We start from the raw sequence: 27,130 nt of genomic DNA, 5'->3' as shown, positions 1-27,130 counted from the left end.
TCAGGCCAGGGCTTTAACCCACTGAGCCACAGCGCCGGCCCCTCAATTCATTTTAATAGTGCCATTTACAGAATACCTTGCTCACAAAATACTTTCTGAGCCAGGAATTTAAGAATAGATGGCTGGCCAGTGCCGTGGCTCACTAGGCTAATCCTCTACCTGTGGTGCCGGCACCCTGGGTTTTAGTCCTGGTTGGGGTGCCGGATTCTGTCCCGGTGGCTCCTCTTCCAGTCCAGCTCTCTGCTGAGGCCCGGGAAGGCAGTGGAGGATGGCCCAAGTGCTTGGGCCTTGCACCTGCATGGGAGACCAGGAGAAGCACCTGGCTCCTGGCTTCGGATGGGCGCAGCAAGCTGGCCGTATCAGCCATTTGGGGGATGAACCAATGGAAGGAAGACCTTCCTGTCTGTCTCTAACTCTGTAAAAAAAAAAAAAAAAGATGGCTAATAATAAATTATTGTCATAATTAATTCTAATATTTCAATGTCTGTCGCAGCAAAACTGGAATGTCTCTTTTAGAGCTTACCATTTAATTTCTGAAAAGCTAACTGGGAAGCAACCCCTTCCCTGGAAACGTGAAGGCCTGAGACGCTGGGCCATCAACCACACGGCAGAACCCAAGGCAGGCACCAACTGCACATCACCGTGGAAAGCAGCTGAGACATGCAGTCGTGAACGACAAATATCAGCAACGCTTCTCGGGGACACCTGATCGTGGTGATTTCTAGAGATTTCCACAGAGCAATGCTAACACCTCCGAACCACCGGGAGGCCTCGGCAGGAGCAGGTGTCCTGACGTCAAGGGGATCTTCCTCTCTCCTGACTGTCTTGCATCTCCGGAAACCCTAGGCTATGGGTGATGGCAAACACAACTCCCGCTTACCAACACGTGGGCAAGGGAATGAGAACGGAAAACAGGAGACGCAGGCCTCTGGAGGAAAGCCACTATGAAAACCGATCTCCCTACACCTGCTTTGCCCTACAAAGATTCATCCGGAGTACGTGGAAAGCCGAACAAAATCCATCGAGGCTCAAAATGCAAGCAAAGGTCAAATACACACAATTAGGACAAAAAAATGGAATTATGATCAACTGTTGGCAGACTAGGGGGGAACCACACAGAAAAGCTGCAGCTCCCGGATGTGAGCAGCAAGCGGACAAGATGCTGAAAACGAGGCACCTCCCGTACACCTCGAAACTGGACGACCTCCATCATCAAAACGTAACCACCCGGCTTCTGGGCCGACACCCCTGCAACCCATCAGCACCTCCAAAAGCCAGGATCTCAATGTTGCTTACGACCAGGTCCAGAGAGATGTCACCAGAGTGAGGCAGCACAGGCAGGTCCTATATGAGTCATGGATGGGGATGGGCGGCCGTATTTAAGATGACGCACTTCCGACGTGCTCACGACGTCTTTACACAAAGTGTCGCAAACCCAACAAAGAAATCAGACAGGAGTCAAATACAGAGATGAAATGCACAAAACAAATGAGCAGGCAAACTGAAAGTTCTTGAAAGTATTTTACTTCAGATTGAAAAATGAGCAGCTTCCACACTGTTCATTGCAAGATACACAGTATTCACGAGTACAACGCTGGTCATCTGAGGAAATGGATACACACCTCAATTTCTCCTTCATGCTTTTTTTCTTTTAGAAAGATACTGTTTACCAAAAAGAAACTTCAGCAGTACAGGAAAAACTATTTTCCCAATAAATTTACGAAAACCTAAGATTCCCAATGGAATCAAGATGATCTTCCCGCTACCACCACCTTAATATAATTACATGCTTATTGGAACACGAATATTCGCACCCTAAGAGTACATTAACTTTCGACAATGAGGGTGATTCTTTAAAAAAAAAATTCCGTGTGGTGAATGTAACATGGATCTTTGCAAGTAGTAAGTGTTTGAAAGAGGCAGCTAATACTGGATTTAATATTACTTTATAAATAATTGTTCCCTTAGCAGTAAACATAAGTCTACACATTCACAATAGTCCTAGAAAATAAATACTGTGATTAGGCACAATGTTATGACAAACTAGCTTCAAAAAACAAAAGCTCGACATCTTGATAAAAATCCTGATCAGAATAAAATGTGACTCCAAAATTTAAAACATTGTCAAAAGAACATCACATTTAAAATCTTCCACACTTTACACAAGTACTATGAGTTTCCAGTTTTGGAACACATTTTTCCGTTGTGAATTAAAATACGAACATAGTGAAAATTAATTTCAGTGATGACATCAGTTTTGGTCTTACTTTAGCATTATTTTCTTTATAAAAAATTGCACTAAGTGTCCATTCATGGTCTGATTGGTCTTCAATATTTCATAAATGTATATAAAAGAAATTCCTAAAAGCCAATAGTACTTTATATGTATTTATATATATTTATATATATATAAAAGAATCTCATCTCAGAAATGGCTGCATTTAACAGAGCCACGCACACTGATGCCAAACGTAAGAGCTTGCACCCTGACGGAAGGCGTCTGCTTTCACAACTCGCGCTGACATTCCGCACTAAACTCCCGCCTGAGTGTCAGACTCCACAGGTAACGAGTAGCACAAGGATACACCTCATTTGCACTCAGAGCTGAATACAACCAAAATTTACAGTATGATTAAAACAAGCCAATGTTTAAAAACGTTTTAATTAAAGGTAACAGTTCCATGAAAGGAGAGGCTAAAGAAAGGGATGACAAGAAGTATTTGGTCTTAATAAGGCAATACAAAATAGATCCATTATCAAAGACCATTTAATTTTTAAAGATCAACAATACCAAAAGCATAAAGTGGAGTATAAGAAAATAGTTTTTTTAGAAGTATGATTTAATTAAAGCTGTTTACAGTTACTCTCTCCCACAGTCATGAAGCATGGATGTGAAGAGGAGGGGGAGATGAGAGACGCACACACACGGGCCGGGGGCCGGGGGCCGGGGGCCGGGGGAGCGGGGGGAGCCAGCATGCAAGGTCTGCGCACGCGGGCGTCACCGCGCAGGCGCCGCGGCCTTTCTCTCTCTCTCTCTCTCTCTCTCTCTCCCTATCAGGAAGGGTGGGGACACTGCCGGGGAAACAAACACGAGGCCACGCCGCTGCCCCTGCCCAGGACGACATCACCACAGACGCCGCTGCGAGCCGATTCTGAGATGGCTCTGGATTTGTCAGTGTTCACGTCAAGTACATAGTACATTTTTTTTTTTTTACAAAATAAAATAAATGTCATTTGCCACCATAAACCTTTTCTTTAGAGGAAAAAATTTCTGCAGCAGGCCACAAGGGTTCTATGAAGTCATTTCGATGCGGAGGAAAACGAACGGGCAAGAGAGCTAAGCACTTCCTACATGTGGATGTCAGGATGACAAGTCAGATTCTTCAAACTAATCCTGAGAAAAAAACCTGTTTACAATTTAAACAGTAATGTTATGTAAAAAGTATTAACAAACCCACTATTACAAATATCAATTTCCTATATGGTCTCTATATGTACACACAATAAAATGGCAAATATATGCAAAAATATTAAAAAAAAAAAAACAAAAAACAAAAAACCAAACCCCAACATGCACAGAGCACTTCCCCGCTGGAATCTGGACTTCCTATAGGATACTGTTGGCCCTTCCCACCCCTCCTCTGAAACCGCCTTCTGCTTCTACCTCCCTACCCACACTGAATACTATCCCCTAGAACTCTGCATAAAGCCAATGAGAAATAGATTTATTTTACATTCAAGCTTTAAACCTCAAAATGACCCTGTTGTAGCACGTGACTTATCAAATGAGCAGCCTTTTTTTTTTTCCCCGTTTTTGCTTGCTTTTTGCTTTTGCAGTTGTCAGTCTTCATGATCCATTCCGTGGCGAGCTGGGAAAAAACGCAGTTGCTAAATCAGTGTCTGACGGCGTGCGGCTCCTGGCTGGCCCCAGGAGTCCCTGCGCACCTGTCCTGAGCGCGGGTCACTGCACACAGAAGCCGGTCCGCCGCCCGGCGCCGACTATCTGCACAGGTCAGACAGGGCCGCGTCCCTCTTGTGTCTCCTCTTTTTGCCATGGTAATACTGACTATTGGATTTGCCTTGATGTGGCTTGTTTGTCATCAAGGAACCATGGCTTGTTGGAGCTGTACCTTGAAAGCCTTTGCTGGAAGAACGGAAGAGCCTTGCCGCCCCGTGCTGCGGGAAAACAAAGTCGGAAGGCGTGAGCACCGTGCACCGCAGCGGCCCCCACCCCGTGCCAGCGAATGGGGCCTCCTGAGCCCACAGCCCTCCAGCCCCGCCCCGCCCGCCCTGCCCCCACCCCGCGCGGGCACTGCCCACCGCTAAGGCTGCAGCTACATGGATGTTTAGCAGAAACACTGAAAACCCAGGCCACGCTCTTGCCTTCTGAACAACATGGGGATGTACACTTGTTCTCAGGGAAGCAGCTCAGGCACACAGGGCTACGGGGCAGGTTAGGGGCGGCGCAGCTGGTCTCCCCGGAGCGCTGTCCTGACACCTGTCTCTCCCGTCAGCCCTGTCACCTCCAGTACTCTGACTCCAGCCTCGCCATGGCTGTGCAGCTCAGGCAGGTTCCCTGAGTCAAGTCCAACACAAGTCTGCCAGCCAGGGAGGGACCTCCACGGCCAGAGGCCTTTCCCCCGGGGTCAGCTGGGCCCACAGAGGGTGAGATGGCCTGAGGTTGGGGGCCGGTATCGGCGGCTTCCTCCTCTCATTTTCATTCGTTGCTTGTAGTTAATGACAAACTCAGGGAACTAGAAAACTTAAAGTGCTTCCATGGCCTTTTGAAATCAAAGCTGACAGTCAGCAGAGTGTGCCTGGGAATGACCGGATCATTTCGACGCAGGCCACCAGGCATCGAACCCTGAGATACCGAAAAGGGATGCACCACCCTCACATTTGTGCAACGCGGCTGCAGGGTCCTGCAAGATCTTCACACGAGGGTACATCAGGCGCAAGGGAAATCTGCTAAGTTGATGCAAAATTTGCTGCTGCATCTGTTACCAGCCGGGCTGCCCAAGACCTCTTACGAACCCACAGAGGCTCACGGGACACTGTCCTGGGGACATCCCATCACTGCGTGTGCTGCCTGCCATGGAACTTCATGGAATGAAACAGGTCGCTCTTTTTCGGAGAGTTTTCGTCGAACTCAGGAAGTGCACTATTTGCACGTAAGAAACCCTGAACCGCCTGCATCAAATACTAAGGATTAAAACCACGACTCCTACCCACCTGTGATTTGTTGGTGCTGCTGGGTGTGTTGGTGGTTTGGGTGCTCTGCGTTTTCCCAGCTGCCTGTGCTGGCTCCAAAGACACATCTTGCGACCCTACCCGGGTCCCAGTGGATGGACGGCAGAGCAGCTGTTTTGGGGTTTTGCATGGCGTCGCGTCTGAATCCTAACACAAGTCACACGAGTTAGCACGGGACACAGAGCAATCCAGATAACCCTCAGAAAGGGAGACGATTTCAGCTCAGCGCTCCCTGGACTGAATGTGAACATCCGGGCGTCGGAGGAAGCGCCCGGAGGCATTTACAGAGCTCACTGCTTCAGCTTTCCTCCCAACATCCGAACACCTTGTTCTATCCTCGCGCTTCCGCTCAGCGCTGCACCCGCCGTCCACGTGGGACTGGGCCAGCTGGGAGTGCACCTCGTTTACAGAAAGTGAGTCACCGTGGAGTGGGTAAAGAGAGGCAGCTCCAGCCACACCAGTGGTCTGAAGGCCTCAGCCTTTCGGAGACCCCTCCAGCCAGCCGCACTGTATGGGTCCCAACTTCCCAGAGACCCCGGGCTGAGCCCTCCCTGCCTCTGGGCTGCTGGGGCCAGGCTGTCTCTGCCTTCTCCCTGGCAGTCCACCCAGCGTCTCTCAGTCCCCAACTCTCCCTCGCGAGGAAGCCTCTGCTGCTGTCCCCTGCGTCGGGGACGCCTCGCTTAGCACCCTGTCCTGCAGCACTGCTCCAAGATCCTACCAGGCACGCGAGGATCTGACTCCCCGAGGAAAACGTGGTCACCCCTTAACAGCACAAAACGAGGTTCCGCACTCACTTGGGCTGCTTTTTTATGTCATATGTTTAACAGAAGTCAAACTGCAAACAAGGGGCAAGCCCATTTTAGATCTTAAATAGACTCAAAATTACCCTGGACAAAGAAAAGTACTTAAGATGTACTTGTCACTCAAAACTCAATCTGCAGAGAGGCAGAAGCAGGTCAGGGCGGAGGAGGCAGGGCTGCAAAGGGCCACGGGAGAAGCGGGGTGAGGGGCGTGTTCCGGAATTCGGTAGCAGTGACAGAACCACACTGGGGCTGTGCCGAGAGTCACTGAGCTGCACATTTTGAAACTGTGAGCTGGGTTATACAGATCATAACTCAAGTTTTCCAAATTCAACCAGGAAGCTCAAAAACACCATTCTGTGGTGGATGAAGCCTCGCACCAAGGATTACACGTGCCGGGCTTCTGTCCACACGACACCCGGGAACAGCCAAACTCAGCTGTGGCATCTGGAAACTGGCCAGCGGCTCCCTGGGAGGCGGGGATCAGGGCTGGCCAGCAAGGGTCACGAGGAAGCTCTCGGGGTGCCGGACGCGTTCTGGACCTTCTTAGGGCTCTGGGTCACATGTGCATTTACCAAGATTTAGTGAGCGTGCAATTAAGATTTCCTTATACGCCAGTTTTGTAGCAGAAGAAAAATACAGTACTTTGAGAGAAGTGTACAGGTGTCTGCTGTCTCCTTTGAAAGAGATCAACGAATAAAGTGAACGAATGACAACACGGACAGGCGGACGTGGTCAGCAAGTAAATGGTGGGCATACGGGTGTTTGCTAACATTCTTACCTGTTTGCTGTAGGCCTGAAAATTTTCATTATAAAATGCTGAGAAAAGCACAAGCCTGGAAGTTACTAGAACTTTCTAGGGAGGAAGAGGGAAGGGAAGCGCCCCCCACCCACATACTTACTACGTCGCTAGAGCTGGACTGCGTGGCGGAGGATGACGACACTGGACCTGATGAAGAGTTTGAAGAGTGTTTACTAAGAGACTCCGAAGTCTTACTTCTACATTTTCCAAGGGCGTCATTGTCGTCAGACAGATTATTGTTACATTTATCTAACTGCTGAGTATCTACTATCAAGGTAACACCGTTTCCTGAAAGAGTGGCAGAAGATTGGAAAACGTTGCTTCCTATTAAACACACACAACACAGAAAAGCCGCTGAGGCTTGGGCGATCGACGGGGAGAAAACACGCGCACTCACCATTGCACGAGGGCTCGGGCCTGTTCTGCAAGCCCCACTGCTTTGAGATCCAGTCTCTGTACGTGGCGACTTCATCCGTTACTCTAATTATTCTACCTAATATGCTGGAAGAGTTAAAAAAAAAAAGGGGGAGGGGGAAAGACATTAGTTCACAAACACGAGAAGCCACCCCCAATCCCGACGCAAGGGGCCGACTGCAGTGAGGCGCTTACCTCTCCGTCTCGTTGTTGGGATAGTACTTTGCTATTGGCGATACTGCATGACTCAACACGACGTAGGCATAATCGAAGGCCTGCTTCACTTGCATGGCCCCATAGGAACTCCTTCCGACATCGTTCCCTTCAGAAGCAAGGCATATATTACACAGTCAGCTGTCGGTGCGCCAGAGCTGTACCCAGAGGCTGCGTGGCCAGTCCCCCCACCCCGCCCCCTGCCCCCAGCTCCCCAGGCTCCGGGTCTGTGTGCACGCAGTCGGTGTCCAACCCGCCTAAATGCATTCTGGCCCAACAAGGACTACCCTGCCCTACCCACACTCATGCAAACCAAAGGCAAAGGAGGCTCTTCCAAGAGTGAAACCAAGCTACAGGTGCAATATCTACCTCCTAGGTTTCCATCAGCTCCACACATTTCCCACATGGAACTGTAAGCTCCTAAAAAGCAAGGCTGTCTTGCTAAAAAATCTTCATGTCAGGGCCAGCGCTGTGGCGTAGTGGATAAAGCCACCGCCTGCAGTGCCGGCGTCCCATACGGGCACCGGTTCAAACCCCAGCTGCTCCACTTCTGATCAGGCTCCCCACTAATGTTCCTGAAAAGGCAGAAGAAGAAGGCCCAAGTCCTTGGGCCCCTGCACCCATGTGGGAGACCCGGAAGAAGCTCCTGGCTTTGGATCAGCTCAGCTCTGGCTGTTGTGGCCATTTGGGGAATGAACAGGGGATGGAAGACCTCTCTCTCTCTCTCTCTCTCTCTCTCTCTGCCCCTCTGTGACTCTGCCTTTCACATAAAATAAATAAATATTTTTAAAAAGTCAAAAAAAGAAAAGGATTAAGTTCTTTAAAAAACACAACAATCCTCATGTCCTCCGCACTCCCTATGAATAGTGGCCCATGAACGGCCCCACGGGACGATGGAGGCTCATGGGGTAGCTCAGTACGCCAGGAAGAAAGGGCCCAGCCAACGACACATCTCCTCACACCCTCCCCTCACTCACTTTCAAAGTTTACACATTTTCAAGCAAACGGCTACAAGCACTTCCGCTGAAGTCCGATAATGACGAATCAGACTATTTCACAACTGTATCAGGAAAAAATATTGACCCGAAAAACAGGACATAAGCAAGCAAGAATTTACTTTTTTGCTCACTTTCAAGCCAACCCAAAGCTGAAGAAAGCACCAGGAGACCGTGCAAAATTAACGAGGAAGAGCCGTCCAAAATGAGAAGAGAGGGTCTCCGAGGGGGCTTCTGCCGGATTCGCAGGTAGAACAGCCCACTCTCTGTGTCCAGGGGCTTCAGAGTCCCCACAGGGTGCCCTGGACAACACCGGCTGCGACCCCGGGCAGTGAGGACCCACGGAAACAGAGCAAGGCCGACCGGGGAGGCGCCCGGGCCGCCCCCACAGGGCACACCTAGGCTGCTCTGCTAGGCACCGCCAATGGGCCCCGGCCTCAGCCTCGTGGGAGGCCGAGCGCGTTCCCCGGGCATGCGCCCCTGTCCTCTCGGGGACGTTTGCTTACGGAGTATTTTGATGGACAAAGAATGACCACAGTAGGAAGTTAGTCCTTCATTTTTCTCTCGGGGGAGTTTAAGGTACAAGGTGCCTGACAATGCCCTCTCCTTGGAAACCCGCGAATTTACCTAATGTCAATACCTGGCTGCAAAGGATCCTCGATGTAGAGCATGGACGGCCGGTAGCCATCCAGCATATTTTTCTGTACTTCATCTTTGGCCACGTACGAACCACCATCCTTTATCCGGATGCCAGTCTTTAAATAATTGAAGTGTCGTCCATATAATTCAAAAAATTCTATTAAGAGAACACCATAGTTTGTATTGGGGATGCAGGCATCTTCCCTGGGGTGTAACTGAAAACAGAAAAAAGGACGAGATCACTTGGGAATTTTCGCCCCGACCTCTGTAAGCAACACGGTCGTCATTCCGGTCTAGCACAGCGCCAGAAGGCCGCACTGCCGTCACACACAACCTGGGGGGCGGCAGAGTGCGACACTCAGCCCCGTGCCACGTGAACAGCGCCACTAACAGTGGCACAAGTACCAAGGCTCACTCGTCCCACCCAAACAGCAGGTCTCCACTCAGCTGCTAAGAGTGGTTCTCATGTTTGGCATTTTTACTTCCATATACACTTAGGGGATCCAGGACCCACCTTTGCATGTCCACATTGCCAGTGCAAAGTCTTGGAAACACTGGCCCATGTGGCTTTTAAACACATGTGTGCTAAGTGCTAGCAGCGTACCCAGTTTGACAGGCGGAGCCCCAAGCACTCAAAGGAAGCACTGGGATGAGATGAAGGCCTCGGTCCAGAGCGCCCCCCAGTGGACTCCTGCCCAACTCTTCCCATACACGCGCCCGGTGCCCCTGGATGGCTTACCTGAAGGAAACTGACCGCCATTAAAAAGAGACTGTAAGAACCAATTCCACCCGTGAATACTTCATTAAGGTCCCGCTGGAGTAAGAACTGTTTCAATACTAAAACCAAGTAGGGCAATACAGGATATTTCTGAAAAAGAAACAAAATTCTATGTCCAGTGTATTCTCGCACCCGGAATACCTCTAAGTATTAGTAGTAGTACGTTACAAAGCTGAGAAGTGAGAAAGATGACAAGTTTCCGTCTTCAGAGTAAGCAATAAACAAAGGGGCAAGACACCAGAGGTTCTCGCCTCACCTCTGAAGCCTAAGCCGTGCACAGGCATGGGATGGCCCTGGGCGGCCCCTGGAGGTCACACACCTGACGGCGCCCACGGGGACCGTGACCAGGGGCCGCTCACTTGTGAACGGACAACAGAGTGCGAGGACCCTGTCTCTCGGCACCTCCGTGCACGTCGGGGCTCCGCAGAGCCACTCCTCCCCGTGCTGCTCGCGGGAGCGCAGGGTCCCTCACACTGCTCTGCGTCAGCCCCAGGGCAGGCCCGTGTGCTGGGCTGAGAGCGGGGCAGGGCCGCACCTGAGGAGTCCACCCCTCGCTCCCTCCCGCACGCGCTCGCTCGGTCCTCTCTCTCCCAGCCAGGCCCTAGGGCAGGGGCCCTGAGACAGACACCTCAGCAGCCATTACTGCGGGGTGGCAGCGAGCGCTACTTTCTTCTCCGTTTTCTAGACTTACTACAGCAAACAGTACGGCCTCCAAGAGAAAGAAAAACATTTACATGTGTGCAGATCTATCAAAAGTAAGCAAGCAAGGAAAAGAACAAGGCACGAAGAAACAAGCATCTTTAAAAGGCATTACAGAGGCCGGCGCTGTGGCGTAGTGCGTAAAGACACCGCCTGTGGCGCCAGCATCCCATATGGGCGCCGGTTTGAGTCCCGGCTGCTCCACTTCCGATCCAGCTCTCTGCTATGGCCTGGGAAAGCAGCAGAAGATGGCCAAGTGCTTGGGCCCCTGCACGCACCCACGTGGGAGACCTGGAGGAAGCTCCTGGCTTCAGAGCAGCCCAGCTCCAGCCATTGTGGCCATTTGAGGAGTGAGCCAGCAGATGAAGCTCTCTCTTTCTGCCTCTATTTCTCTGTGTAACTCTTTCAAATAAATAAATATTTTAAAAAAATAAATAAAAGGCATTAGGTTGGAGTCGGTGCTGTGGTGCAGCGGGTTAAAGCCCCAGCCTGTGGCACTGGCATCCCACACGGGGGTTGGTTCAAGTGCTGGCTGCTCCACTTCTGATTTGACTCCCTGCTAACATGCCTAGGAAAGCAGTAGATGGCCCAAGTGCTTGGGCCCCTGCACCCGCGTGGGAGACCCGGAGGAAGCTCCTGGTTCCTGGCTTCGGACCGGCTCAACTCCGGCCATTATGGCATTTGGGGAGTGAACCAACAGATGGAAGACCTCTATCTGTCTCTGTCTCTACCTCTCTCTCTCTGTAACTCTCAAATAAATTAAAAAAAAAAAAAAGGGCATTATGGTTGAAGTCAGACTGGATCAAGTCTAATGAACGCTCAGGCCGACCGCGACAGAACTGTGCTCGGACTCCAAATGCTGCGTTCAGACTCCTGCTGCGAGCGGCCTGCAGGTGCACACATAGATGCGTGTGTGTGGATGAGAGGACAGGCCCCCCCCACTCCTGTCACAGACCGGGGAGCTGCCCGGGGAAGCCCCCCCTCCCCGCCCCGCCAAGGACTCACTGCTTGTGCTGATGGGAAAAACCTCTACAGCCGTCAAATGAAGGAAGCCTGAGGCGGCACAGGCCACATGCCGGCCCTTTGGTTTAACAAGGCCGGGACAAACAAGGGCCGAGAGCAAACCCTGCACGCCTGACCCAGCCACTAAGGCGCGAGCGACCGTGCTCCGTCCTTCCACAGCCTGGGATCTGCCACCATGTGTGTTAGTCTCTACGCAGTTTCTTTTCAAGGACAAGAGGCTCACATGCATATCCCCCACCCCAAAGACTGGGAAGCTGACAAACAACTTTGCTTTTCCTGCTTGTCTGCCCTCTGCAGTCTATACAAGAATATAACACGTACAACACGATACAGTAGGCAACACTTTTTCTTAAGAACGAGAATGGGTAGAAACTGTAGAGCTGCTGAAGAAAACACTTGTGAATGGGAGGGGAAAAAGGATCTACGCGAGCCACAGCGGTTCACGTCTAGCTTCCCGGGAAAGGCCGACGGCCACAGCACACGCCACGTTCTCAGGACCAGGCGGGCGATTCTTCCCTGTTTTGGAAGGAAATGTAGCAAGCAGAGATGGACATCACTTCACGGTCAAGTGCGCAGACCTGCAGGAATCGCCTCCCGGGTTACCTGGGGATTAAAGGCTGAGACGCACACCCAGGGAGGCGCCTAGCCTGACCTCTGGGAGATCAAACCAGGCAGCAACCAGTGGTGCAGCGCCCTGGGAGGAAGGATCTAGAGCAGAGAACTTCTTCCAGAGCTTCCTCAGCCCTTACTTTGGACTTGAGGTCACATTTTAAGTTCATTACCGATCACTAAGAGCGGATTCAAGGGAAGCAGAACCATGGCCCGGGAAAGAGCACCTGTCAGCAACATGCATATGAAAATAGTGCAGCTGAGTATACAGAACACCACCACAGCAGAATCTCAAAACAACAGCGTGCATGCTGCGAATCCTCTGACCTTGGTAAAATCTTTGATGAGGTCGGCTGCTCTCACGCCGTTCTGTACATTAAAGCTGATATCAACTTTCACTTCAGTAAAAGAATCTGTTAATTTAATAATAGGTACCTAGAAAAAGAAAGGTCCAATTAAAATCTTAAACCAAATCAAATGCCAGGCTCGGGAGGAGGCACGCTACAGGCTCAGGCTGAAGTGACCACTCAGTCCAGAAAATTAACACCCGGAAGATTTTGGAACCATCTAAGGAAAACCGTTATCAACATCACAGACTTTGAAGATCATTTTCCAACTCAGTGTAAGCTCAACAACTAGGAGGGGCCAGTGCTGGGGTGCAGCAGGCTAAGCTGCTGCCTGTGACACGTGCGCCCTCTCAACTACCAGCGGCTCGGCTTCCAGCCCAGCTCCCTGCCACTGCACCTGGGGAGGCAGCAGCCCCTGACTCCTTGTGGGAGACCCGGATGGAGTTCCTAGCTCCTTGCTTCGGCCTGGCTCAGCCCTGGCTGTTGAGGCCACTTGGAGAGTGGACTAGCGGATGGATGGAAGATCTCCCCACCCCTCCACCCCGTCTGTTGACTCTGCCTTTCATGTAAATGAATGAATCTTTACAAAACATTATGGCTGCCAGACCCTGAATGTTTCATATCACCAAATCGTTCCCAATAAGCAAAACTGGTGTGCAGAACTGCATCTCCAAAGTTATTTCACTCCAAGAAGACCTAACATGCTGAAATCCAAGCTTCGGAAACAAATAGTTATTTTCTACAGTGAGCCTCATGAAGGTTCTTTCATGACCATCCAAGACATGCTGAAATTTTACAAAACCTCAATATTATACACCATTGTTCAGGGACACAAGACGAAGATGAAGGATGCCAACATCAGTGTAACTAAAACTCTCTGAGATCCCTGTTTTATATCAAATCCCTATTTTATATTTAAAAATTAAAATGCTTTAAAAATTTTTTTTATTTTGAAAACTGAACTTACAAAGAGAGGGAGAAACAGAGAGAGAGAGAGAGAGAGAGAGAAAGATCTTCCATCCATCCACAGATTCACTCCCCAGATGGCCGTAGTGGCCAGGACTGAGGCAGGCCGGAGCCAGGAGCCAGGAGCTTTATCTGGGTCTCCCATGGGGTGGCAGGGGCAAATACCTGGGCCATCCTCCTGGGCTACTTCTCCAGGCCATCAGCGGCGAGGGAGCTGGAACAGAAGCGGAGTAGCCAGGACATGAACTAGCACCCATAAGGGAGGCTGGCATTACAGGGGAGGCTTTGCCCGCTGTACCACAATGCCAACCCAAAAAATTTTAAAAAATTTTTAAATCCCTATTTCACATGTAAAAAATATTTCTTTGGTGAGTATTATGCATGATAAAATTGAGCAGTATTTTTTAAAGAAACGTATAGCCAGAGAAAGTCACTTTACAAACAGAAAACCATTGTTTTGGTATGTGCAGTGTGACATTAACAAAATCATTTGCTCACAATTCACCTCTGCTCAGCAAAACTAAATTTCACGACTTCTGCGTCATAACTGGAGGTGGCAGCCGCCACGCTGCAGAACTTACAGTTGCTTTGTCTAGAACCTTCACAGAGTCCTCATCTGCAACTTTGTGTTTCCGAAGCGCTTCCTCCAGGGTCCAGAGGGGCAGGTTCTCCCACTTCCCAAACACCACGAGATCGATGTCGCTGAGCACAAAGCAACACACGCAGGGGTGAGGGCTCCGACACCACCCAATCAGGCCAGCCGCGACCGACTCCCCCCGCCCGCTGCAGGCCAGGCGCGAGATGCGCCGGTGACAGTGGTCTAACACACAGGAAGTGCAGGCGGCACCTTCATCACCCCCTCCCCTCGCCAGTCTTTCACAGAACCCCGGCCTCAGGAAACAGCGTGATTCTGAAAGAAGTAAAACCTCAGAACCCCACCAGCTACCGTCTCCTTTTCACACCGGCTTCTGCTCCTAGACTCAAGGCTTTCCCCTAGGGTAAGGTTGTGACTCAAAAATACCAGTAAGTGCAAACAGCAGGCTGCGGCAGTGTATGCAGCGCGTAAACACAGGCCTACTCCCCGGCGTGTGCGCGGACAGGCCGGAAGCCACTACCGGTGGGAACTGTGGGCAGCGGGGAGGCCGAGGCTTCCTGCTGCCAGTACTTCTGTGCCCTTCCCAATCCGCACTATGTCAAAGTACTACCTACTCCTAAAATTCCATCACATTTTTAAGAGAGGCTGATTTTGGGGGGACTGTGCTGACGTTCAGAACCTAAACAAAGAAAAATGTTAAGGAACTCAGCACTGAGTATGTCAAGGCTTCCGCGGGATCCACCCACTTCAACGCGGAAGGAGCCGGACCACGGTCCAAACCCCATGGTCAGCGCGTGGCTCACAAGGCTAATCCTCCGCCTGCGGCGCCGGCACCCCGGGTTCTAGTCCCGGTCGGGGTGCCGGTTCTGTCCCGGTTGCTCCTCTTCCAGTCCACCTCTCTGCTGGGGCCCGGGAAGGCAGTGGAGGATGGCCCAAGTGTTTGGGCCCTGCACCCGCATGGGAGACCAGGAGGAAGCACCTGGCTCCTGGCTTTGGATCAGCGCAGCACCAGCCGTAGCGGCCATTTGGGGGGTGAACCAACGGAAGGAAGGCCTTTCTCTCTGTCTCTCTCTCTCACTGTCTAACTCTGCCTGCCAAAAAAAAAAAAACAAAAAAACAAAAACAAAAAACCCCTGACCGAGTGAGTGATTCCCCCTGGGAAGGCCACACCCCACACCACTTTTATGCTCAGAGATCAGGATTCAGGTCCCCGCCAGCCCCAGGACCAGGGCAGATGGAGGGGCCAGGGAGGCCAGGTCCCGCCTCAGGGCGGAGCTGTGTCCAGCGCGCACAGGTTCAGCACCAGGGCACCAGAGCCAGCAGCAAGCGCAACCCCAGGCTAACACCTGCATGGTGGGCTCTCTGCAGAGCGGGCCGTTTCTCACGCTCGGAACTGTTTTGAGTCCACTGCTACAGTGGCCCTGCTGCATCTGAAGGGACATTCTGCTTCAGTCATTCAAATAAAACACAGGTAAATACATTTTTGTTTCATAGATCTGTTGGGCTTCTAGTCATACTCTCAACAGCCAAAATTAACACACCCTGGAAAAATGTGCAACCCCTTGAAAGTTTCATAAACGTACTAACCTAGTAGGTAAATAGAGGCCAGTTTTAAAACTTCCAAATATCTGGACCTGAAACAGAAAAAGAAGTTACAAGTAAGGTATCAGCTATAACACGCCAAATTAGGGGGCAAATGTGGGCTTCTGCTACCCTCTACTGGCCTTCCTCAGTACTGCAAAAACATTTTTCCTTTCACAGTGCAGAATGTAATTAAAATGTAATCCGGCTCAAACATGAAACACAGACTAAAGTAGAAAACTGTCAAAGTAAAGTTCAGATGACTAATGTTCCCTTATAATTCAGACGGGATCACAGATCTTTAATTTTTGTCTCCAAGCAGGATTAAACGAGGGTCATACTACATGAACGGTAGGACCGGCCCTGGCCTGGAGGCCAGCTCCTCAGGGTGTGTAAGGCACTGTCACCGCAACCCCGCGCCGAGCCATGCAACCAGGACCCGAGCCATCTCAATCCACGGAGAACAGCAGTAGCAAGACAGCATCGGTGATGACCAACACTCAGCCTCACAGGTCAAACAGACCCGGGAACCCATCCACAGCCTTGCGCTCCTCATGTGTATAAAAAGAAAAAGGACACGGATGAAATGGCCCCTCCAAAGGGTGAGGGCCACTGGGGAACTGCCCGCTGCGGGGGGCTGTGCCGCTCACCACGGCGGCCTTGGCACTGGCCTCGGCACCCGCAATGCCAGCAGCGTCCCCGGGAAACGTCCCAGCCTTGCCGGAGGCCGCAGGTAGAGACACGGCAGCTGCCCCGTCAGCCCCTTCCCTCCCCGGCCGCCCTGCTGCCAGCCCCGGACCCAGTCCACAGAAAACCACAGAACGCACAAAGCCGTAGGACACACCCTCAAAGAAGCCTAAAAGGTGACGTGCCAGGAACAAGCACCACAAAGCGGCAAAGAGACCCTGGGCACTTGTGGTGTTGCTGAGCGGGGCTGCGCCAGGAAACAAAACCAGCAGCTTCAGGAGAGCCGCGCCAGGACTCGGGCCAAGAAAACAGACTTCCAGGGCTGGCCATTCACTCAGCTACACAGAACGACACAGAGGGCCAACGCTGCGGCCCAATAGCTTAATGTTCTGGCCTGCAGTGCCGGCATCCCATAGGGGCGCTGGTTCTAGTCCTGGCTGCTCCACTTCCGATCCAGTTCCCTGCTAATGCACCTGGGAAAGCAGTGGAAGATGGCTCAAGTCCTTGGGCCCCTGCACCCATGTGGGAGACCCAGAAGAAGCTCCTGGCTCCTGGCTTCGGATGAGCACAGCTCCAGCCATTGCAGCCAATTGCAGAGTGAACCTGCGGACGGAAGACCTCTCTCTCTCTCTACCTCTCTGCCTCTCCTCTCTCTGTGTAACTCTCTCAAAAAAAAAAAAAAAAAAGAATGGAACAAGCTGGCACAAAACACCGATGAGGTTTGGTTCCATCATGTCCAGTAGCGGAGCAGCACGCTGAGGGCTGATTCGTCTTTCTTCCCTTAAACGCCAATCAGTCCTGAACAGTCAGCATGGGGGGAAAAACTCCAAGTCATTCGATCCAATGAAAATAACTAGGAAGCCCCACACTGGAAAGACTGCACAACCTGTCTGCCTTTAAAACAGGAAAAGGGGGGGGGGTGCATGGGGCTTGGCGGTGAGGACATCCACACCCCCCGGCACTGCCTGGGTTTGGCACCTGGTTCCGGCTTCCGGCCAGTGCAGCCCCCCGAGAGGCAGTGGTGATGACTCATGTGAGGGGGTTCTTGCCATCCACAGGCGAGACCGGGTTCTCAGCTTCCGGCTTCAACCCCTGACCAGCCCCAGCTGTTGCAGGAAATTGAAGAGTAAACCAGCACATAGAGGTCTCTCGGTGTCTCTGCCTCTCAAATAAATAGTCTTTTAAAAAAAGTAATTAGAGGGGCCACACTGTGGCACACTGGGTTAAAGCCCTGGCCTGCAGTGCCGGCATCCAGTATGGGTGCTGGTTCTAGTCCCGACTGTTCCACTTCTGATCCAGCTCTCTGCTGTGGTCTCAGAAAGCAGAAGATGGCCCAAGTCCTGCACACATGCGGGAGACCTGGAAGAATCTTCTGGCTCCTGGCTCTGGATCAGCACAGCTCTAGCCGTTGTGGCCACTTGGGAAGTGAACCAACGGATGAAGACCCCTCTCTTTCTCTTTGGCTCTACTTCTCTCTGTAACTCTGAAAAATGTAATTAGAGGGGCCAGTATTGCGGCATGGTGGGTAAAGCTATTGCCTGCGATACTGGCATCCCATATGGGCACCGGTTCAAGTCCCAGCTGCTCCGCTTCTGATCCAACTCTTGGCTAATGTGCCTGGGAAGAGCAGCAGTTGATGGCCCAAGTGTGTGGCCTCATGGGAGATGTGGATGAAGCTTCTGGCATGCCCTAACCCAGTGCCAGCTGTTGCAGCCATCAGGGAACTAAATTAGAGGATGGAAGATCTCTCCTCTCTTTCTCTAACTCTTTCAAATAAACAAATAAATCTTTTTTTTTTTTTTTTTTTTTTTTAAATATTTGACAGGCAGAGTGGACAGTGAGAGAGAGAGAGACAGAGAGAAAGGTCTTCCTTTTGGCCGTTGGCTCACCCTCCAGTGGCGGCCCTGGCCGGCACATTGCGCCGATCCGAAGCCAGGAGCCAGGTGCTTCTCTTGGTCTCCCATGCGGGTGCAGGGCCCAAGGACTGGGGCCATCCTCCACTGCACCTCCGGGCCACAGCAGAGAGCTGGCCTGGAAGAGGGGCAACCGGGACAGAATCCGGCACCCCGACTAGGACTAGAACCCGGGGTGCCGGCGCCGCAAGGCGGAGGATTAACCTATTGAGCCACGGCGCTGGCCACAAATAAATCTTAAAAAAAAAAAAATGTCATTAGACCATAACCCTACATGCAAGTGGGGCCTCTGCACAGGCGCCCAAAGACAAGGCCGTGGCCCACGGCGCCAGCAGGCGGCAGTACTCACGTCAGCGCTGGGCCACAGCTCCTTGATCACGCTCTCGATCCTGTTCACCACCTCCATGCGCATCTTCTCCTCCTCGGGTCTCGGGGACATGTACTCATAAAAATCACTGATTTCTTCATGCAGGCTGAAGACAAGACAAGAAGTTAACATGAGCAGGGCCAATCTCACGAGGAATCACGACCTTAGACAGCCTTACGTGATGACGTCCTAGAGCTAACTCAGCTGATGATCGTGCACTCAGAGGCCACCCTTCTAATGCTGCAACTCCAGCTAAAACGACAATCTGTGGGATTTAACAACAATAATAAGCCCAACAAATTAAATGAATCAAGAAGTCCCTTAGCAGAAGACTTGCTGGGTGCCGGTGATAAATTTTTTTAAGTACAGGCCCTGCCTTCTCCTTCACCCGCGGATCCACGACATGGGACCCAGGGGGCACGGCTGGGCCGTGGGGTGATGGCCCTCCCAGTGAGCCACACTGCCTTCCCTAGCGCCTGCTCACTGGGCTCAGGGCCACGCCAGCAGCAGCACAGTCCTGAAGAAAGGCTGGCGGACAGCGGCACCGTGACGAAGCTAAAGGCTTCCAGGGACCGCCAAGGACGAGGCAGCGAGCCAGGCACGCGGGGTGCACGGGTGGCAAGGGGGAGAAGCAGCTGGAGAGGAGGCGGGCCCCGCGTCAGAAGTTCAAGCTCTCCCCGTGAGACAGGAAGCTGCTTAAATGCTTCTAGAGGGAGCGGGGAGAAACTGCCTTCAGAAATGCAGTTTTAAGAGGATGACACTGGCAACTGCGCACAGAACGTGGCAGCAAAGGGGCAAGACTGGGCGCAGGGAGCATAGGCCCTAAGTCAGAGCTGAAGAAGGATGGGACAAAGCCCCCCCCCCCCCCCACGCTCGCACACACACTCAACACACACACATACTGTCACACACACTCACATACTCTCACGCACACACAACGGCCAGCCCAGGGCCTGACCAGCCCCGAGGGCGAGGGCAAGGCTGCCTTCCCGGGCTGAGGCTGGGGAAGGCACGAGGCAGGCAGAGTGAGGGCTTTAGGCAGGACTCCTTGCAAGGTGGGTGAGCCCGTGACGAGGGGAGAGTGCTGCCTGCGAGAGGTCCGCGCCCCATGGAGAGAAGGGAAGCTCAGGGGGTCTCGCAGTCGAGCCCAGCGGGACAGACCCGCGAGCCATGTGGAGGGAGGCCGGGCGCTCCCATCAGTGGGTGCGCAGCACCCCGCCACACATAGCAGTCTTGCAGCAGGAGGACCTGTGCAGCAGCCGTGCAGCCCACACAGGGTCCAAGGCAGGAAGCTGAAAACATCAGGAGACCAAAAATGATTTTGAGGAAGAAAAAAGTCTGTCTCCCATCCCTACTGGCTGTGGCGTTCACTACATGGAATTCTGATGACTTTTAAAACGTGACTGATTAAGCAATCAGCAGTCTCCACCCCCCTGATGTTTTATTTGGGACCGAGGGTCAAAAGGCTTGCGCTGCAGACTCAGGCTGTGCCCGAGGGCAGCTGTGTTTCCTGGGACACATCAGGTACAACACACGGGCTGGCCAGCAGGAGTCTCTCCAGGCCTCTGCTAAGGAATAACTCATAACTGTTTTGCCTGTTCCCCTGAGGTTTGCCTCAAAACCCAGTGTGAGTAACCATGGGGACCACCATACACCCAGGCCTACAGTTTCTCACACGAAATTACAAAGCAGAACCCTGCAGTGACCTGCACTCTGGCATGAGCCCACGACAGTGCTGTGACCACGGCACACAGCTCCTCCCATCCTTGGATCTCCAAAGTGAGGTCTTTGAGATGGTGACTCGCAGGATGGGGCAGGAGGAGCAGGCCTTGGTTCGGGGAGTTGGGACTGCACAGAGGGGAGAGGTGCTGAAGGCTAAAGTGACCCCTAGTGGCCACTGATGGAATCAGCTGTGCTTGTGCTGGCTTCCAGGAGCTGTGGGCAGCTTCACAAGGCGGCCAGGAGGCAGGCACCCAGGGACACTTCCAGACCTCACTCTCAGGTGCCTTCAGCTGCCTGTTTATCTGTATCCTTTAAAAATCCCCTTTATGATAAAGCAGCAAGCATAACTGTTTCCCTGAGTCCTGCGAGGCTCTCCAGCAAATGAATGAAACCCAGTTTAAAGCTGGTGGGTCAGAAGCGCGGGACACACGTGGGGCTTGTGAGACAGCGCCATCAGGAGTGGGAGGTGCTGGGGACCAAGCTCTCCGGCCGCGGGGTCTGCAGCAGCTGCAGGACGCCCGGCTGCTGCGGCCCAGAACCGCTGGCTCGCTCGGTGTGAGGAGGAATGCACTCACGGGCATTTTGTCTTGTGAGTGTACAAGAGGAGAACCAGAGTCTGTTCTTCCTGCACACGCACCTTCTATTAGGATATCAGTATTTTGTACATAAAAAGAAAAGTAAGCAAAAAGACGTAAGTTGGGGCTGACACTATGCACAGCAGGTTAAGCCGCTGCCTGCAATGCTGACATCCCATTTGGATAGCAATGGTTGCTCCACTTCCAATCCAGCTCGCTGCAAATGCGCCTGGGAAAGCAGTGGAGAATAGCCCAAGTGCTTGTGCACCTGCCATCCACATCGGAGACCTAGAGGAGTTCCAGGCTCCTGGCTTTGGCCTGGCCCAGCCCTGGCCATTGTGGCCATTCAGAGAGTGAGCCAGGGAATGAAAGATCTCTCCTCCTTTCTCTACAACTCTCCCTTTCCAATAAATAAATAAATCTTTAAAAAAAAGGACACAAGTTTCCCATTTATAAAGGAAAAGTAATAATATCAAAGCAGTATGATGAAGTAAGTACCAGCCAGAACTGTAGAGTATGCCAAAGAGAAACATAATTAATTTGCTGAGACAAAACTTCCATTATTCTAAAAATTATTAACAAAAAGATAAGAAAGACACATGAGAGCATTTTTCCACATTAGAAAAAAGTGTGACTTACAGATAATTTAGGGCAAAATACAGAGATGAGAAAACATGACTTGCATTTTTGCGGAGACCCTACTACAGAGGGGAAGTGCTGAGCTACCGAACGGCCCTCAAAGGCAAGAGCCCACTTTGCACCCCCCTGGCCGGGCTGCCCTGGGGCGGGGGTGTGCTGCTCAGGCAGGGTTGCGGCCTCTCTGATGTCCGGGAGGCCAGGGCAGGCAGGTGACTGGCCCCTGGCCCTCTGCAGCGCCTGCCAGTATCTACTGAAGGTAGCACAAGATACCTGTCCAGTGTGGAACCTGCCCCGGGCGACCCCACAGCTGTGGCTTTCCAACACCCCACCCTTTTATTATCAATTTTGCATCTGCGTGGAGGTGCTGACAAAATGCCATTCAATAACAGCCAATGGGAGGCTGGCACCGTGGCACAGCAGGTAAAGCTGCTGCCTATGACACGGGCATCCCGAATGGGTGCCGGTTTGAGATCCGGCTGCTCCACTTCCGACTCAGCTCCCTGCTGATAGCCTGGGAAAGCAGTGGAAGATGGCTCAAGTGCCTGGGCCTCATGTTTAAAAAGATTCTCCTTCTTTCCATCTTCCACAAATATTTCCATGAAGACAGAGATATCTGACAAATGATGATCACCACAGAATTCTCTGAAAAACTAAAAAATTGAGAAACCCCATCAGTGGATCCAATTCAGCAAGCACAGACACACTCAGCGATTTCCTTTACAGCCAAGACCTCATTACAGAGAACGTGAAGCTATGCAGGCTGACAGAGAAAGAGGGAAGATAAGTTTAAAAGAAAAACCATGAACAGTGTGTTCGGCAGGATCCCGTCTGTGGGCACTAAAAAGACACACGATGCACACAAACAGCCCCAAGGTATGTCTCTGTTTGCACCACCGTTTTCCTGAAGAACTGCTACCTGGAGCCAGCACTGTGGCACAGCGGGTAAGGCTGACACCTGCAGTGCTGCCATCCCATATGGGCACCAGTTCCAGTCCTGGCTGCTCCACTTCTGATCCAGCTCTCTGCTATGGCCTGGGAAAGCAGTGGAAGATGGCCCAAGTCCTTGGGCCCCTGCTCCTGGCTGCGGATTGGCACAGCTCCGGCTGTTGCAGCCATCTGGGGAGTGAACTAGTGGATGGAAGACCTCTCTCTCTCTGTCTCTCTGTAATTCTGCCTTTCAAATAAATAAATAAATCTTTAAAAAAACAAAAACAAAAACCTGTTACCCCAGATTACATTAGGGAAGAGAATCCTGCCCAGGGGAAGGCACCTGCAGGAGAGTGTGGAGGATCAATTTTTATCTTGCATCTCTCTGTACTATTGTCGTTCTTTTTTTAAGCCACCAACACACATTTATTTTTCTGCTTTTCTAATAGATTATTGACTGGTGAGATTATGGTCACAGGTTGTGTCCTCACTTGACATTTTTGCCCTTACCCTGAAATGAAATGTCTACACGCCATTGTTAACAACGATCACATCCAAGAAATGATTCAAGGGGATAAAAATTAACTTTTTTAAAAAATATTTTTATTTTGGGGCCGGTGCTGTGGTGTAGCAGGTAAAGCTGCCAGCTGCAGTGCCAGCATCCCATATGGGCTCTGGTTTGAGTCCCAGCTGCTCCACTCCCGATGCAGCTCCCTGCTGATGTGCCTAGGAAAACATCAGAGTGATGGCCCAAGTACTTGGGCCCCTGCACCCATGTGGGAGACTAGGAAGAAGCTCCTGGCTTTGGATCAGTCCAGCTCCAGCCACTGTGGCCATTAATGGAGTGAACCAGAAGACAGAAAATTACTGTCTCTCCCTCTTTTTCTCTCTCTGCAACTCTGCCTTTCAAATCAATAAAATAAATATTTATTAAATAAATTCTTTAGTAAATAAGTAAAATAAAAAATTTTATTAAGATTTTTATTTTATTGATTTGAAAGGGAGAATTACAGAACCCATTTGAGTTCAGTCTCTAAATGGCTGAAATAGAGCTGGGCCAGACCGAAGCCAGGAGCCAGGAGTTTCTTCCAGGTCTCCCACGCAGGTGTGGGAGCCCATGCACTTGGGCCATCCTCTGCTGCTTCCCCAGGCACATTAACAAGGAGCTGAATTGAAAGTGAAGCAGCCAGGACTTGAACCAGCACCCATATGGGATGCCAGCATTGCAGATGGTGGCTTTACACATCGGGCCAGCACCTTAGCGTAGCAGGTAGAGTCACAGCCTTCAGTGCTGGCATCCCATATGGGCACCGGTTCAAGTCCTGGCTGCTCCACTTCCAATCCAGCTCTCTGCTATAGCCTGGGAAAGCAATGGAAGATGGCCAAGTGCTTGGGCCCCCATTACTCACATGGGAGACCTAGAAGAAGCTCCTCGCTCCTGACTTTGGCCTGGTTCAGCACTGGCCATTATGGCCACCTGGGAAGTGAACCAGTGGATAGAAGATCTCTGTGTGTCTCTCCCTCTCTCTTTCAAAATAAACAAACCAATCAAAGTGCAGAGTATCTGGGGCTCAAACCAGGTACTTTAATATGGGATGTGGGCACACCAAGAGGAGGCTTGACCCACTACACCACAGTACCTGCCTCCATTATGTATGCTTAAAACAAGACTTTATAATAAGAAAAACACTTGGCTGCTGGCGCTGTGGCATTGTAGGCTAAGCCCTCACCTGCAGCACTGCTTCATGTCCCGGTTGCTACTCTTCCAATCCAGCTCTCTGCTATGGCCTGGGAAAGCAGTAGAAGATGGCCCAAGTGCTTGGGCCCCTGACCCACGTGGGATACCTGGAAGAAGCTCCTGGCTCCTGATCAGTGCAGCTCCGGCCGTTGTGGCCAACTGGGGAGTGAACCATCGGATAGAAGACCTCTCTCTCTCTCTCTCTCTCATCGGATGGAAGACCTCTCTCTCTCTCTGCCTCTCCTCTGTGTAACTCTTTCAAATAAATAATAAAAATATTTAAAACACACACACACTTAAAGGAGAAAGACTCAAATTACTCGAACAACCTAGCCTCAGAGACCAAAAGGTTACACACCTGACAACTGGGGAGCATGAGCAATTGTGGCAGGGACTCAGCAGGTGGCCAGTGGGCAGCGCTGGCCCCTGGTGACACAGAGGGCCCCCAGGCTCGGGCAGTGGGACAGCACACTCCACGCTGCAGTTTGGGAAGCTGCCATGTGCCTTCGCGTGTGGAGTGGCGTTTCTGCTGCTCTGTGGCTCATCCTTTCTGGAGGTTTTCACACTTCGATGTGCGCACACACAGGCACTCAGTTCTGGCAGCATATAAGGGTCTGCACCGGATATGGCCTTGGAGTGACAGGGATTTACAGCCCTTGGTACACTGCACCTGCTCCAAGGCTGGCAGCCCGAGGGTGATCGCCACACGACCTGAGCGCCACCTTCAGGACTGCAGTGTGCAGTGTTCTACAAAGAAGCTGTCACACACACGCGGCCAGCTACCAGCAGACACCTGTCTGAGATGTCACCCGGACTAAAGCGTCCAAAACACAATTATCTTTCTCCCAGATCTACTCCTGCTGCACCTCCTTCCCTCCGGGAGTTCCCACTTCCTGCCAGACACTTCAGCACCTGCCCTGGCTCACCCTCCTCCCCACCCTCTGAAGACCGCTCCTGGGCCTCCAATCCTCTACCGAAACCCAAACACCTCCCCATCAGACCTTGTCCCTGCATCTTCCCTGCCACTACTCAGGGTCAGGTCCTTAACTCTGCAGCGGCCACCCAGCTGTGTCCCTCCACTCACTTCTCCCTTTGCTAGGCCCTCTCCGTTCCGTGTGCCCACCCAGGTCCCCTTCCTCATGGGGGTCACTTCTTAACTCCTTGTCACAGTCACCTCCAGTCCGACCCCTCTTCTCCCTGCACGGCCTTTTCCAGAACAGGCTCACATGGGCAGGCCAGAGCCAGGGGAGACTCTCTTACTCTTTTTTTTTTTTTTTTTTTTCAAGATTTTATTTATTTGAGAAGTAGAGTTACAGATGGAGAGAGAGGTGTCCCATCCGCTGGTTCACTCCCCAGAAGGCCACAATGGCTGGAGCTGGGCCAATCCGAAGCCAAGAGCCAGGAGCTTCTTCTGGGTCTCCCACATGGGTCAGGGGCCCAAGCACTTGGGCCATCTTCTACTGCTTTCCCAGGCCATAGCACAGAGCTGGATCAGAAGAGGAGCAGGTGGGACGCGAACCTGTGCCCATATGCGATGCCAGCACTGCAGGCGGCAGCTTAGGCTGCTACGCCACAGCGCCAGCCCCCCTCTCTTACTCTTCCTTTCCTGGTGGGAGCCAGGGACACAGTGGCTTCAGAGCCTACGCAGTGCCTCTCAGAGCACCAGGCCCCTGCTCCCCTGCAATGACAGGCTTCCCCATCACACTCGGCACCCCTGCGGTGGCCGTGTGCCCAGGCCCAGAAATGCGCCTCCTCGGGAAGGGACCCTGCCCCCGTTCGCGGGGAACATCTATCCCCACCCACGTCCACATGGCGCCAAGGGAGACGGACATGCAGTGGGTGAGAACGCCAGCACCAGAAAGGAGCACAGCCCCTTCTCAGAGGTAGCCCGGGGAAATCCGTCTCCCCGCGCTCAGAGGCGGGGTCCTAGGAAGCAACCCACAAGCAGCACGTGACGTTTTTACAAGCCAAGGTGTGCAAGTATTTCAAGAATCAAATGCCCTAACTGCTCCGTATGTGAAGGTCTGCACGGCGTGTCTGGTTCTCTCCAGAGCTGGGAACGATCCCAGTCACTTGCAAGAAGCCACGGCTGGCTAAATGGAAAGATCACCAGCCCGGAGCTCAGAGGAAAACACCCTTCCCCTGTTCTATTTGCGGGCAAGCAGCTTATTCACACCTCCAGATAATTCTCACTATCGCCCAAGATTTTTTTAAAAATGAAAGGGATGATGAGGTAAAATTACTTAAAAAGATCAAGCCCACACATCTCACTTCCAGGAGTGCTGCAGGCTGGCACAAATGGCTATTCAGTGAAGGACCGCCCTGCCCGCTGTGTTAACAGCCGCCCCGCCCCCTGCTTATTAAGACGTGGGAGTAGAAGAGCAGAGAACGGACACTGGTCCCTGTCTCCCAGATGACAAAGTTTTCATTTCGTCCTTCTTTTCTGAGGTGCTGGTCCTGGCTTTCCTAGAGATGAGAGCATTCCCTTCCAATGCCACTGCCTGTTGCTCTCCATTTCTGTAGGCCAATGTTCCAGAAGATGGCTTCAGCTGGCGTCTCTCTGCACGCCCCCCCCCCGCCCCCCCCGCTTCACAGCCACGGCCAGAGAGATGGAAACCATCTGTCTTCCTACCCCCAAGGCCCTCTCCCTGCCACCCAGGCCTGCCACTACTTCCAATCAATTACGAGCTAAGTAAAGAGAGAGAAGGAAAAGAAATCCTTAGCCGCGAGTTGCTGTGCCTAATTCTAGTCAATAATTCTTTTCCCCTTTCCAGTAAAAATTCTCAGCTTCCCACGGCTGAGTAGCCCAGCCAAATCAGTGCAAAGTTACAAAGCCTCAAGCAGAATAGCT

General features: G+C 51.9%; 1 protein-coding gene across 7 annotated transcripts in view; it reads right to left on the bottom strand.

Moving 5' to 3' along the window:
• Positions 1-1,508: 1,508 nt before the first annotated feature.
• The window catches only part of TENT4B (terminal nucleotidyltransferase 4B), an 82,314-nt gene continuing 56,692 nt past the window's right edge, over positions 1,509-27,130 (bottom strand). For 3 of the 7 annotated variants that reach the window (XM_089319055.1, XM_051833892.3, XM_051833891.3), the window contains 11 exons: positions 18,661-18,784; positions 15,718-15,764; positions 14,117-14,237; positions 12,550-12,657; positions 9,853-9,981; positions 9,115-9,328; positions 7,462-7,588; positions 7,250-7,353; positions 6,953-7,140; positions 5,233-5,397; positions 1,509-4,176 (listed from right to left, as the gene is read on the bottom strand). In XM_089319055.1, coding sequence (XP_089175181.1) covers positions 4,000-4,176; positions 5,233-5,397; positions 6,953-7,140; positions 7,250-7,353; positions 7,462-7,588; positions 9,115-9,328; positions 9,853-9,981; positions 12,550-12,657; positions 14,117-14,237; positions 15,718-15,764; positions 18,661-18,784 — 1,504 coding nt within the window. In that variant the 3' untranslated portion in view covers positions 1,509-3,999. Of the gene's footprint in view, positions 4,177-5,232; positions 5,398-6,952; positions 7,141-7,249; positions 7,354-7,461; positions 7,589-9,101; positions 9,329-9,852; positions 9,982-12,549; positions 12,658-14,116; positions 14,238-15,717; positions 15,765-18,660; positions 18,785-27,130 lie in introns of all 7 variants that reach the window. The other 4 variants (XM_051833895.3, XR_016224649.1, XR_016224650.1 and 1 more) reach the window with 4 other exon arrangements.

The sequence above is a fragment of the Oryctolagus cuniculus genome, chromosome 18, assembly GCF_051225735.1.
Source record: "Oryctolagus cuniculus isolate XC-2025 breed Fujian yellow rabbit chromosome 18, ASM5122573v1, whole genome shotgun sequence".
Classification (NCBI taxonomy): Eukaryota; Metazoa; Chordata; class Mammalia; order Lagomorpha; family Leporidae; genus Oryctolagus; species Oryctolagus cuniculus.
Note: the sequence above shows the minus strand (reverse complement) of the source record. Positions and strands in the feature narration are given on the sequence as shown.